At 29.2% G+C, this 15,019-nt stretch overlaps 2 protein-coding genes and 1 long non-coding RNA gene across 3 annotated transcripts in view; 1 reads left to right on the top strand and 2 right to left on the bottom strand.

Moving 5' to 3' along the window:
* Positions 1-10,178, bottom strand: part of LOC116767180 (protein sidekick) — a 29,089-nt gene extending 18,911 nt beyond the window's left edge. Inside the window, 1 exon segment of the mRNA XM_061527448.1 lies at positions 9,634-10,178. Within this exon segment, the coding sequence (XP_061383432.1) occupies positions 9,634-9,739 (106 nt within the window). The 5' untranslated portion in view covers positions 9,740-10,178.
* Positions 7,679-8,300, bottom strand: LOC133320159 (uncharacterized). The gene is made up of 2 exons (XR_009753604.1): positions 8,081-8,300; positions 7,679-7,943 (listed from the first exon to the last, which is right to left on the bottom strand). It is a non-coding gene; the product is annotated as an uncharacterized LOC133320159 (long non-coding RNA).
* A 501-nt stretch (positions 10,179-10,679) lies between the features above and the next one.
* On the top strand, positions 10,680-12,236 carry LOC116767708 (small ribosomal subunit protein uS8A). The gene is made up of 3 exons (XM_032658161.2): positions 10,680-10,817; positions 11,027-11,324; positions 12,117-12,236. The coding sequence occupies exons 2-3, from the start codon at positions 11,029-11,031 to the stop codon at positions 12,208-12,210; spliced, it is 390 nt and encodes a 129-aa protein (XP_032514052.1). The 5' UTR covers positions 10,680-10,817; positions 11,027-11,028; the 3' UTR covers positions 12,211-12,236.
* The last annotated feature ends 2,783 nt before the right edge of the window (positions 12,237-15,019 follow it).

Genomic DNA, 15,019 nt, shown 5'->3' with positions numbered 1-15,019 from the left:
TGAAATTATCTCCAAAGATAAAATATTTAAAAAATAAATGAAGAAAACTTTATTAACATTTTCTTAATGTAAAAATGTCATTTTATTCCTGTTTTTGTAAAGGGAAACAGTCGTTCAGCCAAGTTTAATTTAAACAACGACTCGGTGCGCAGATGTTTTCTGATAAATGGTTTAATTCATGACAATCATTAAATTTACGCTACGCTTAGCAAAATATGCGAGCGATCTTGTAACCTTGCGTTTAAATACATTACATTTAAAACCATATATACGTGTATGTATATATTAATATTATTACTGTAGAGTCAATAAACTTTAAGGTAATTATTTAGAAGTCATGTAAAATTTATCCAATACTTAACGTTCTCAAGTTGAGATCGTTTCCGTTACGTGACTCACACCTATGGCACGTTCGGCCGATGGTAGACCACTAACATACTAATAGAGACTTGAAAGGCCATTTTTATTTCCGAGAAGCTCACATCCTTTTGAATCCTTATGAGATAACGTATCGGCCGATTTCAGATAGCGAGAGGTTGTAATATATTTAATAGTTATGGTTGTGTTAACAATAGTTGTTTTTAACTTGTCGGTCTCAGTTCACTGGTTTAGCAGCTGGCAGTAACTTGAACCCAACCACACCCGCCGCGCTCTTACACAGTAGGCACAGGGAAACCTTTCCCCGCTACTAAACCCGTCTTAACTATTTTACGAAGCCGTACAAAATCACTATAATTCGTAGATGTTCAACCGAAATCATAAACTAAACTGTTCGTGTATATAACGGTATAAAATAGTGACGTCATGAAATTGACTGTGAATTTAAGTATCCCCCTTCGGACGCTTCATCGGCATATTAAAATGTGAATACCTAATATAATAGCGAAAAAGCTTCGTTGCAGCTTTAAAAAGACAATTCAGCTCGTTCTATAAAGAATAAACGAGTTGCTGATTTAATGTTTGTCCGTCAATGTTTATTTTAAATTAAAAAATCCACAGGTAAATAACAGTTTTGTGTAGTACTTGTCTGAGTGATGTTCAGAAAGTTGCATTATTTATAAGAACGTCTGATCCAATGGAATTATTAATTTTAGTATGGATTTGCATATTTCCAAGCCGTCATATTTATATTGAATATAATTTTGTATTATTATTATTTTACAATAATTCTAATAGCTGCTATTTGAGTCGACGTTATGCAGTATGACCGCACGCCACAACCGGTCTGTAGTCCGTACAATTGAATATAGCCAACATTATATGATACATTAACAACATGCTGTATAATCTTGGCATTTTAATTTAAGTTATCTGAATGTGATATTTTTTTATTATTATTTGAATATTCACACCAGTAATTCATACGACAATCATGAGTATTTATTGCATACATATAGAGTTAATGAACACGCTGTATATAAAAAAAAGTAGTAATGTCCAAGGATGTTACCGTTATTGCGGGGACTAGTTCCGAGATATTCCATAGTACAGTTGGCCGTACCTTGACAATACCAAGAAAGGTTTAATCAGGTATTGTAAAAACGGATGGCTAACCAGTCTAGACAAGTTTTTAAGTACTAGATTGTACTTGACCCTTTGCAAATATGCTGTATTCCTAGCAACGGACTAGACTGACGGTTTTACTAGACTGGTTGAGTCTTAACAAACTAAGTACATCAACTTACGTTTTAAGGTTTATTAAATATTAGATTTCTCCCGACACTTTATGACAGTTACATAAGGAGTCCAGACATGCAAAAATTTCTATTGTTTATTTAATCATAGCGCCAGATTTTGTTTTGAAATCAACCAAATGTTACCTAGTTATAAATATAAACCAAAAACTTGTTTTACCAAATAAAGACTATTTTTTTTGACATATGGTCATAAGACGATTTTTAAAGTGCACTGCTTTTCCTAAGTGAATTTTAATTCAAATGAGTTATAAATATGTACACAAACTACCAGAAAACTTAAACAAACATTGAAATTAAACCGCTAGCAAATCGTAGCTAAATTAAAAAATATTTTAAATATTTCAAATCCTAATGTGACCATTGCGTTCAACGAGCTGCACGCAAGCAGCCCGCGTGCAATACCAGCTTACTTAAAAATCGATACACGTAATTCCTTATAGCGACATTCGTTACATTGTTCCCAACAAGCGAATCCAACGGGGACTCTTAATTGTCCTTATTCAATATAATAATTAGATTAGAACATAAAAATGCTCTCAGAGTATCCCGTGTTAATGAATGTCCTTTGTTTATCCGAGCCAGCCCATCGGTCGCCGCGCTACCGACCACACTAAAAATAGAAATTAATCGATTCTTTTTATTCGTGTCACTTGGTATCGACAGGAGTTAGAATGGAACATGACTTTTTTATTAGTTGACACTAGGTTTCATTTCCTTGCGAATTTTTTTTAAATGTTAAACCGATGTATTTCCTCCGATCCGATATAGATATTGTTCCAATAAAAATTAATATTTATAATTAATTGAGTTGATTAATTATACATTTTGGCAGTTTTAATATTTATAAATGTTTGGTAATATTATAAACTGTGTTTTGATATTGGAACGCATCATTGTATGTGTTATAAAATATTAATGATGTAGAGCTATGGGATATAGAAATTTAAATGAAATAGGTGAGGGAGTTTCAAAGGCAATCACTTAATCTAACCCAATTTCTCAAACACGAGGTCACTCTATATATTCAGACAGTTTTAATGTTGCAACATTAATTTCAAGAAAATATTCTACTTTGTATAGTCGATTTATCAAACTATAAAACAAATTTTGTTTAAGTTTATTCATTACTTTTAAAATATTTTAAAGTTAATTGATATTCCGAGTATATTATTTATTCTATTCTTGATTATACAATTCATATTTTATTTATTTGTGATCTCTTAATGTAGACTTTGAATATTTCAACTCTATTTTGGGTACTAGGCTATAGATGTACATAAAGCTTACTTTATTATATGCTTTACAAACATTTTAAATATTAATTTATAGTTAAAACAAAACACCGGCATATTAAAATGGTCGCTGCCATAAACAACGTAATGTAGGAAGTTCATAATGGAAGTCGTTTCCTATTTATATTTTATATTCAAGAATTTTCGAAACACGTTGTTAAAACTTTTAAATTTACCTTCTCATACAGAAATACGCAAGTGATTACTCTTGCTCCAAGTATTACGAACGAAGTACCGTAGAGAATGAATTGTAAATATGTATCGCCGAAGGGCAAGCTCAGCCTTATTGTGACGCATATTTTTAAGATTCATCTCAATTTGATATCGAAGTAATGTCTTTTTTCTGTATCCATATAAGCTAAAGCCTGTTCTGTATTATATACTTTATGAAGGAAATATATTTTAAATCTAAAAACAAACGTTATTTAGTGCATCCTTTTACTCCCTTACGGACTTTTCAATGGAACATACCCTAATTCCTACAAACAAATTATATCGGCTGTTAAATAACAGAATAAATAAATTGTTGTTATTGTATTAATAATAAAAAAAATCGACAGTTTGTGTGCTCTTTCATAATTATTAATATTGAGACTATATTATGTATGAAGTAAGGTAGGTGATGTTATGATATTATAATATTGATTAATGATTATATAATAATCAGAATTCGATTGTTTAAAATATATATTTAATTGTTTTGATAAAATAAATGTCTACCATTTTATGGTTTTGTGAAGAAAACTTTTGAGTAGAAACTGTGGGTAGGCGTTTATTTTTAGTATACAATTACTTATCTAGTAACCAATTACAAAAAATATATATATCATTCATATACGTATTAAGTATTAAGTTAAAGACAGCTCAAGCTTCACTAGTCATACAACTTTAATTCAATCACACCTAAAATAGCAGAACACACTTGTTTGGGTCACGTGAATTATAAAACGCGAAACCAGTGTGATCCCTGACCTCAAGGATCAAATTATCCCTTGAATGACACGTTCAATATTCAAACAAGACAACAAAAGACGCGTACAGACCTAGAAATATTCATGATTTGTAACAATTTCATATTCAGAGCAAATAAATATATAGCAATGGCTTGTCCATTAAGTTCAATGTAATTAATGTTATATAATGAAAAAAAGTTCCATTGAAAATACATAACGGAAGAAAGTGTATCGCGTAGGGTCAACACATTATCAATTAATTAGAACATGGTGCGCCTTAATAAACGATAAGTACTGCCGAAACGAACGTTCATAGCTCATGAGTCAAAGAGTGTACATGGCTCCTTGTGTGGCATCCAGCCCGTTTACACGACCCGACACGTTTTAATATTAATAACTCCATACAAGAGAGCTCATGCAGCTGTTTCTTAGTGCTCTAGTGTGTTCACAGCTTCTGAGACCTTAGCGTTTAAAACGATGTTTACCACCACACCCGCACAGTTGACATCAGCTTATGCTTTTTTAACATTCGGTATTAGAATAGCTTGCTTGCTCGCTTGATTTTTAAGGCAAAATTTTAACAGATAATTAAGAATGATTAATGTTTATTAGTAAGACGGAGAATTTTAATTAGATTTAGAAAACAGAAGGAATTCACGAGTAAATATATAATTTGGAGAAAAAATTACTATTTTTTGGCTTGAGAACATTACAAATATTGCATTCAGAGGCTACATTATGCGGTGGACAAATCATTTAGCTTATTATTTTAATTACAAACAAAAGTGTAATTTCTTTTTTATATATATTAAGTTTTATACGCAGATCTACTGATGTTGTAGTTTCTTCCAATGATAAATATAACAATAAAAGTTTCCTCTAAGGCACAATACAGACTGCTTAGTATTTATCTGATATAGGTTTGCTGCACTTTTGCGTGCGTGCTTGTGAATGCATTTCAGTGAGGGCCGCGTTCGCGTCCTCGACGATCCTGAACGAGTTATTCAGTCACAAAGTAGTCTACGTATGAGAATAAACCATCTTCGATTTAAAAAATGTTAAATTAATATTCACACTATAATAATCTAAGTATATTAGATTTAGGGCGCGTTTAAGTTCTGTCCTAATTATCTCGGTGTTTTGTGAACTTATGCTACTCTAATGTTTGCATTACGTAAATATTATGTCAATGTTGGTAGTATTTTATACGAGTTAAGTGGGTACTGTAATATGCCACTCGGTTCCGCTACGTCGTAATTCCCACCTCTGGGAACAAAGCAGCTTTGAGAGTCCGTGCTCCGCCTATTACTCCGTTATTTAGACTAAATGCATAGAGATAATTTAATATTTTTTACTGGATAAGACTAAGATTGTTTTTTTTTTTGTTTTATATAAATGCAAATTCATACGTTACTTATTTTATTTATATGTGAAAAAAAGTATTTCTGAAAAAAGGAAATATCGATGTTTTTAACTTCAAATGTTTTATTCTAAATATTTATGCTTGTGTTGTATAGAAGATAGATGAAAAAGAGTATTTTAAGGTATTTAATTCGTTATTTACGAAATTTAGACTACAATTTTGCACTCTGCGTCAGATTGCTGGATAAAAAGATTACCAAAGATTCATTTTGTACGTATGTATGACGTATGTTTGTGTTTACCGATTTTACTGACTTTCCGCGTAAAATTAGTTTAGTTATTTGAATTCAAACCCAATAAAGCGAATTTGACATCAATAATGGTAGCTGATAGTACATCATAAAACACATAAAAGTCAAAGACCTTAAATATAAACATGTATTAAAGGGACCTAATGACCGGATCAAAATTAACGAAGTTAAAAACATTCAAATAATTTTCACATACGTGGCAAAGTTAATTGAATATAAATTTTTATGCCAAGCCAATTTCTATTTTAAATAGGTATTGTATAGGTTCTAACATCATTAAAAATGTATTGTTGGATGAATACAATGAAAGAGCCGCACACATGCTTAGTTAGTACCGTCTACCGGGCTTAATGTGTACGGCCTGTATAATGACTTCAGATATATCGATCGTGCGAGATTTCATTAGTACATATTATATTATTAATATATATAAATTCGCTAATTCTTGAACATGTTAAATGTGTGCGTGTCGTGTGATTGTATATTATTGTATCTGTGTGAGTGTATTGACGGACGTCTATATACTGAACGGGCATGTACATTTTATAGTAAATTCTCGAGCTGAAATGACAAATAAAATACGTAGTAAAATTTTAAATGATGTCTAAATACCCTTTTTTAAGTCGGTTAACAATTGCATATTTTTCTATGGAGCTCATTGTATTGTGAGATTTAGGTGAAAACTAAATGACCAAAAGAAACGAGTTTTTCGCTAATGAAAAGAAGCTTGCTTATTATTGGGATTAGCACCGCTTTACTAACGAATGGTACGGATTTTACCCACGATGCTTATAAGAAACGGATTCATGGGTTTACTTATTTAAAATACTTAAAAATTTAAACTATCAATACATTTGTATATTATTCTTCGCTGAGTAATATAAATATTGCATAATATTATACAAAGTTATACTTGACCTATTCCCTCATATAATTTAAATGTAATTGAAAAATTATAAAAAAATATTTCATTAGCCCCATCAGCGTAATTGCATACTATAATACAGTATTATTGGAGTGTATGTATATTATGAATGTATCTTAAAATGTATATTTTAATAAAAAATAATAATATATAAGTTTAATTGCCATGTCTGTTATTTTAGATATATTGCTGAAACGTAAACCTAATTCTATGTAAAAATGTTGTTTTGAATATATAATTAGAAGTCGGAGCGAAATAGTGGACGCAATTAGCTTAGGACTTATCAGTGATTAATGATGTATCAGTAAACTAAAATTGAAGCCTTAATACGAATTTTCATCGTTAACTAAACACCGACAGTTACATGTTATTTATCGTCGAATTGCCGTTAATATGAAGATATCTGATGATGCATGAAAGAAAAGAGTCGAAAAACGGTATTTCAACACAGACAACTTCTGCTAAGTACGGTTTCCAAACACAATTGTGTTTTCGTTTGCTGATATGGAAGCATAACGCTTAATAACTGTTTCCCGCGTCTTTAATAAACAGACTTTTATTTTACGCGTAAATCTATATTAATACATAGAATTTAACTGTTTTATGTAAGTAAATATTAACAGTTTTTACCTAACGTATATGACCTTTTTGAGATACTGTACATCGAAAACGGCATTTTAATTATTAGTTTCTGTCGATTTGTTACGGCTAATGTCTAGAAATGGGCAGATCACAATCATAGACAAGTCATGTCATAAGGAATAACTTATTCTATTTTTTAACCGACTTGAAAGGAGAGGATGTTATTATTCGATTATTTGTTTGTTACGTTATTACTACCTCAATATGAGGCCGATTTTCTAATAATTTATTTATGCGAAAGGGCTTTGTCCTGATGTAGTTTCTTTTTCAACAAGTCACGATCTGATGAAGATGTAACCTCATAAGAATGATAACACGTAAACCCAAGGGTTTAATATGCGTTCAAAGCTGTAAACAACAGCTAGTTAGATAATACACATTTAAATAATAGTAACATTTTTTATTCCCTAATAATTAGAGTAGGTGATTAAAAATCCCCCACTGTCTACATTTCTCGTGATACCATAGGTTCGTTCACACTAGTATTTATGAATAATTGGTTTAAAAATCAACTTTATTATTATAATCACAGTATTCATGACAAATTAGTCTAAATTAAAAAAGGGATTTCATAAAACATCACACCTTTCAATCCTTTCGGTTTTTCGGTTGCACTTGATTTCCTTTTTATTCGGAAATCATCGATTTTCAGGATTAAAGATTCTGTTGATATATGTTTATAATAGCGGGTACATTCACCCCTTAATAAGAGATAACAGGGCAATCGGCTGTGTAATAAAAACCTTAAGGCTTGACAAAATCTAAAATATTAAATATTTAATGAAATGGTTGGATAAAAATCTAATGAAAAGACTTTGTATTTAATTTTACATATTAATGTTTTGATTGAGTTGTTTTTATCTATGCATAAAGTTTTAACTTACTACAGGTTTCTTACCGATTTTGATCGATTACAAGCAGCGTTGGTTCTTTCAATTATAGTTTTACAGCGAACTATAATTATCTGCTGATTGCGTCTTATCTGAACTGTTTTAAATCTAACGTTTATATGGAAAACGTTATTATCCAGATGGTGTTCTGAATTTAAGAACGGACAAATTATATTCTACTACATATGTATAATTCTTGTAAATAATATACAAATAATGACGTATTAAAATATTATTCAACTGTCAAATTCCAGATCGTTTTTTTTTTTTAATGTCGTAGACCAAAATTTAATTTTTTTCGACCGCTGCAACATTTTATTCCTATTGAATATTGAAAAGGAACTTTTACTCTCATTAATACCGCTTTGTTTTATCTAACAATGGATACGAATGTTATAAAACGTACAGTTTGTAATTTTCACGATATTGACCAGGAAGTCGACCTGAGCTCACATTCCATACATATTTTGGACGGCGGCGTTAATTTGTATTGAATATTTTAGTACCACTCTAACTTAGCAAAGTTTGTCAAGTCTCTTGATTGAGTTATGAGACAGAATAGCATACAAGCAAGTTATATGTGAAGTTATGCCAGAATTAGGGCACTTGGCTTAATGAAGTGTAACACATTGTTTTAAGCAATTATGAAAAATATACGTAATTAATAGTTTTGAGCATCATTAATTTAAAAAAAAAAATAATTATACAGATAAATTTAATTTAAATCATTTTATATTATTTTGCTTAGTAATTTTTTTAATTTATGTACTTTTCATGAGGAAATTTTGTATCAGGACAGGGTGAAGCATATTATAAATAACATATATATTAATAGAAATAAATATTATATGTAATAGTTATTAAAAATTTGCAGATTTTTGGTCAATAGTAAATATTTTAAATATAATGAATATCGACGGACAAAAATTATGATTTTAAAACATTTCACTTTTTACTGTTATTAAAAATTACACTTAATTTATCAAGAATCTTATCATTATATATTTACTGCTTAGAACATTACAGCATAATATTGCTTCGTACTACTGACTTTTGTCTCTGACATTACCTTCAATTACTTTTCTGTTTCTTACTGATTAAAAGAAACAAAAAGTTTTGTTTTTGTGTAAGTTATAATACTAGCAAGTATTCCTAAGACTACTGTTACTTACTGGTATATACTGAATAATATATTATTAAAATTATCAATATTATCAAATTTTTTGTACATTTGTATGTTATGAAAATGTAAATACTACTTTATTTGTAGAAAGGGGAAATTTTTAAAAGAGGTTTGTAAATATAAGTATTAAATGATGTCAATAAATATTTCAATGTTTAACTAATAAAATTATTTAGTTTTAAATTTGTTAATTCATCATGAGTTAAATAAATCTAAATTTATATAGAGCAATAGTAATACATTACAAAAGTAATTGATTATAAAAGAGTTTCATTAATGAAATAAAAGTTTAACTCCTAACAAACCCAAATTAAAAACATTTCTTAGAAAACAATGTGAACGTCTTACGACTAAGTAATAAAACTAAAATTAACTTACTTCCAGGTTCAGCTAGTGACGAATTTTGAATGGAACACAATAATATAAGTAAAACAGCACAGGTTTTATTGAAAAACATTTTGATCAACCGCTCCAATTCTTCCATAACAAGTTAAAAGTCTCCACAGTATAGCATTAGAATATTACGACACCAGTGACTGTTTTAAAGTTGTTTAATTTACATGAAACTTTTGTAGCGCGTAAAAAGTTGTGTATGTTTAAGTACATTTTGAATTTTAGTCAAATAAAGTTTCTTAAAACATTATAATGGCACCTGTGGGATTATCTGGATACCAAACGAACAAGGTACGAAAGTTCACTCAACTTTATGTGCCCTATAAAATTAAGTTACATGGTATGTTTTTCACTTTATCAACACATAAATTGTGTATTAAACAAAAATCAAATCCAAAATTGCAATGAGATGACTTAGATAGATGTCGTAATCAAGTTTTTGTTAAGTTCGAAAGTTTTAAAACTTTTATTGCACAATAACTACTCGTTTGAAAGATGCGAGCCAAACGCGTGCGTGCGGAGCTGACGAATACGAATACAAACAAAGAGAATTTCATTCACCATTCCGTTCCTAAGGTTCAACATTCACTCACTTGTTCTTTTGGAGAAACTTTTGGCCAATAGTTCTGGTATCCAGCCGTTAAATATGTTATTTTTGAGATAATTCAATATTATCAATTCTGTTTAAATTAATATTAGTTTCTTTCATGTACGAGAATAAATTTAATTAACAAAATTAAAAGTTAAACATAAACACGATATAAAGAAATATAAAGAAAAAAGGTTCACTCATTAAAAAATATATATTTATACAAGTATTCAAGAATACTTTTAAAATAAAAAATATATATATTGGAGATTAGATAGTTCAGAATTATGTTATTCTTTTTTTTGAAGTTGTTTCTGTATAATTATTGTACTCATTTCGAATCCGAAGACAATAAAACGTAAAATTTTGACAAAAAGGACATTTCTATATTACGTAGTCACCGATATAAAATTTTCTAACTTTTCTAACAAACCAAAGACTATTTAGTATAAGATCTGTGCACTAAAGTTGATGTTTTATTATCTGTAATAATACAGCCAACTGCTTGACGTAAAAATATAATCTTTCTTTTTGGGTGAACCTGTCATTTCGGATTGTCGAGGCGGGTTTTAAATCCTAGGTAATCTCGATTTTTACTATGTTTCGTTAAAAAGAACTTGAATTTTATGTGAAAGTGTTTATAGTATATATGTAATAAAATTCTATTTTTGCTATTGCCTCAGTATTTAGGTACTATTACCTATGTTTTGTGTTTTGACAGTCTCTCGTGTATACCTAAGGTTTACAACCTCAAACATCTTATTTTACTTAAAATTTGTGTTATTCCAGCCATGGTGCGTATGAACGTATTGAGTGATGCTCTCAAATCTATTCACAATGCTGAAAAGCGAGGCAAAAGACAAGTGCTGATCCGGCCTTGCTCTAAAGTCATCGTCAAGTTTCTCACAGTGATGATGAAGCACGGTTATATTGGTGAATTTGAAATAGTGGATGATCATAGGGCTGGCAAAATCGTTGTTAACCTTACCGGCAGATTAAACAAATGTGGAGTTATCTCACCGCGATTTGATGTTCCAATTAATGATATCGAGAGATGGACCAACTTACTTCCATCTCGACAGTTCGGGTAAGTCCGTTTGATTCTTTAAACTTTTTATATTAGAAGCTAAGTCTTTTTTAAATAGTAATACATTATTGTTTTCATTACTTGTTTTTGAGGTTAAGCTTTCTTTTAATTGTTATGTATTATGTGGAAATTTTCGTATTTATATTTAATTTTAAAATACATTTATTTTCATTTTATAATAGACCTTTACATATTGTTAATTTTTATTTATAACATAGTTGATATTCGAATACTTCCCTTTTTTAATATGTACCACTATTGTTATAGGAACATTATAGTCAAGATTTCCTTTAAGTTCTATATGGCATCTTTTTAAACTACATTACTATACTTACTTTGTACAGGAACTTTTTTTTTGTTTTCTTATTAACTATACATCAAAAATTATAAATATTTATTTGTCAGTATATTTCTTTAAGTAATTTAGTTATATGAAAGATAAAATTTGACCTTATACACTGCATTTAGTTCAAAGTATTAATATAAGTGAAAATTTAGTCTGAATATATTAAAATGATTCTTGTGCTGTTTTAATTCTGCTGTGCATAACTACCGCGGATCACCAATAGTTCTTGTTGGTTGTCATTTGACATGTTATGCTACATTGTAATGCAATAACACATTTGATGTTGCTCTATAGTAAACATTGTTAATGCTATTGCTGACACAATTTTAGTTTATCAGAAAAATATTAGTTTCATTTCAATCTTAGATCTCATTTATAGTTTCACCTAATGTAAGGCCTCTTTCATATTATTATGGTTTTTTTATGCCTCTCTGTTGTCGTTTCAGATACCTTGTACTCACCACCAGCGGAGGTATCATGGACCATGAAGAAGCCAGACGAAAACATCTTGGAGGGAAGATTTTAGGATTCTTTTTCTAACTTTACGCAATACATTTGAAAATGTACTTTTTGTTTTATTTATTATTATTCGATTTGTTTCTTCATATTAATGAAATTCTTTATATATAAACCCTTTTTATACACTTCAGTCACTTGTGCCTTTGTCTGTGTGTTAAAAGAAAATATGATCTATGATGTATGTGTGAAATGTTTGGGAATATTTTTATGTGTTATGAAAATTTTTTGAAATTATTCTTCAATTTCAAGTTCTGTATTTCACACTAATTATCTTCTGTTCATTGATATGCAACCAAATCTATAAATATTAATTTTTCTTTGAGTTTAATACTATTAAATTATATTTGCGTACAAGACCCTTGTTTAAAGATTTTGCACATCAGCTTATGGAATTTTGAATGATACTAATTTCTAAAATAGTTATTTTTGACTCTTTATGGTTGTTTCTAAACTGAGTATGTTTGTTAAAATAAGCAAAAGATGGATGAGACATGTACAATAGAATTTGGTAGACATAAACACATTAAAAGACAAGTCCACTAGTATCTTAAATCATTTTTAGTTGTAATCAGACCAATCTGGTTTTGATAAACATTTAAATGTAATTAGAGAGAATATTTACAAGGTATAAAAACAATTTCTCTTCAATAAACAATAGTTTTAAATTTAAACTTCTTGATTTATAAAAATTATTTCTGAATAGAGATGCAACTTGCAAGTTACCAACATTACTTACTTAATATTGGAAAATAATTATTATTTGTAGAACAAATCATTTTGTAGGTATACTCAAATGTGAATATTTAGTTTTAGTAACAGTTATAACAAGTTAATAACATTCAAATTTACTGTTTTATAGTTGTGTTTACTAATTTTAAGAAAATACTCTTTATGAACCATAGGATTTATTTAAATATCTTTATAAGATAATATGAAGTTATAAAAACTTGCAGTATTCATTAACTGCAAGTTTTTATACACGGTACTTTCAAAAACTAGGAACTTAGCAAGTTACGTATTATTATATGATAAGTCTCGGTTTTTTTTTCTAAAGGCGGCGAAACCTTAATGCGCGAGGCAGACTCAAACGAGCCCTGAATTTTTTTAAAAGCAATACTGGTGTTGTTTTCAACATTCTTTTTATTACTATCTGAAAAATAAGTTACTACGTGGAGACAGTCAATTATGTATACATATCCTGAAAAATATAATAAACGCGTGAGATTTGATTCATAAACACTTGTGACCTTTTGACTTAAAAACTGATGTGTTAAAAGTGAAACTAAAGTAACATATAGGTAATAAGTTTATCCCAAAATTCAGTATGTCTTCCGCGAAAACATGGCAGTAATATCGCAATTCGCATTTTATATTAATAGTAGTACATAGATGGCGCTGTCACTCGACTACTTAGCGACTCGGCTAACTATATACTAATAGTTAACATAATGAGATCTAAGATTTTCGCGAGTATTCATTTAAATGAAACTAGTATTATTCGGATTTACTACGCGGATTTTATTATTTAAAAACTACATAATCCCGACGTTTCGGTTACTTTGCAGCAACAGCAGTGATCACGGGCAGACGAGGTGATCACGGTTGCTGCAAAGTAACCGAAACGTCGGGATTATGTAGTTTTTAAATAATAAAATCCGCGTAGTAAATCCGAATAATACTAGTTTCATTTAATAGTTAACATGTCTATAACTTTTTAAGCATACATTTATTTTATACAATTTTGGAAATTACTCCTCCGAGTATAGAATAAAGCAAAGTAAAGCGCGAAATAATATACTATTTCATGTCTAGACTTTCTTTTGCTTATGATATAAAGTTACCTTTCAACAGGAAGCATTGAATATTAGTGTAAGGAATATTGGTGAAATGCAAACGGATGATAAATATTATTCCTACAATCAATTAGTAGTAATAATTATTCTGTAATAAAAATGCGTAGTAAATCATTCATTAATTTTGGCATTGTCATTATTTTTAATATTCATATTATCAAAATTAGGTTCTATGAAATTAATAGTAAAAGTATTTTACTTACAGATTGTCTTTGGCATATTCAATTTAATTCTTTATTTATGACATCATATATTCCGCGGAATTCCCACTTCATGATTACTATGAAAATTGATGTTTTAAAAATTAAGTTATTAATAATTGCTTAAATTTTTATAACTTCAATTTTTTATTTTATTAATTACTTAAAATTTAAAAAAAAAAGAGATTTGATAAAATGGCAGTCTGCTTTATTCTTTGCATCGTTAAACTTCGTACGGAGCTCGTGTTTCGTTCATAAATCTTCGTATATCAGAAACGTAAAACGCTTCGTATGTAGTGGGACAATACAAACTTCTGGTTATCATAAAGTAAATTAATGACATACATCATTACCTTTAAATTCTGCTGAATAATAACAATGATTCTTTAGTTTCATTTTCCTTTTTACTTAAAAGTTATATATATATTTTATAAAACTGTAGAAAAAATACATCTTTGGTAAATGCGCTAGAGATGCTAATTTGCAAGTGAATATTCCTATTTTGTCAATTTTTTTTACTCAGTTAGCTTTTAGGGGTTAAAACTTAAAACTAATTATTTATTAAATCTAGCTTGAGTGCTTTTACAATCAATGTAATTTTAATTTCAAGCAAAACATCATTTTTCCTAACTTTTTTCTTTAAAATAGATTTTGTCTGTGGTAGGAGAGTTTTGTTTTGAAAGTTTAATATGTATGAAAAAGGTTTTATTGGTTATACATATATTTAAAAGTGTTTCATGTACGGGCACGGGAAGCGGTAGCAAAATCCAGAAAGAG

The sequence above is a fragment of the Danaus plexippus genome (genome assembly GCF_018135715.1).
Source record: "Danaus plexippus chromosome 9 unlocalized genomic scaffold, MEX_DaPlex mxdp_26, whole genome shotgun sequence".
NCBI classification, from domain to species: Eukaryota; Metazoa; Arthropoda; class Insecta; order Lepidoptera; family Nymphalidae; genus Danaus; species Danaus plexippus.
The sequence above is the reverse complement of the archived record's forward strand: the minus strand, read 5'-3'. Positions and strand labels throughout refer to the sequence as shown.

Excerpts from the sequence above, each read along its gene's own strand:
- LOC116767708 (XM_032658161.2), top strand. The coding sequence starts at position 11,029 with ATGGTGCGTATGAACGTATTGAGTGATGCTCTCAAATCTATTCACAAT. Across the intron at positions 11,325-12,116 it reads CTTCCATCTCGACAGTTCGG|ATACCTTGTACTCACCACCA; the intron begins GTAAGTCCGTTT and ends TTGTCGTTTCAG.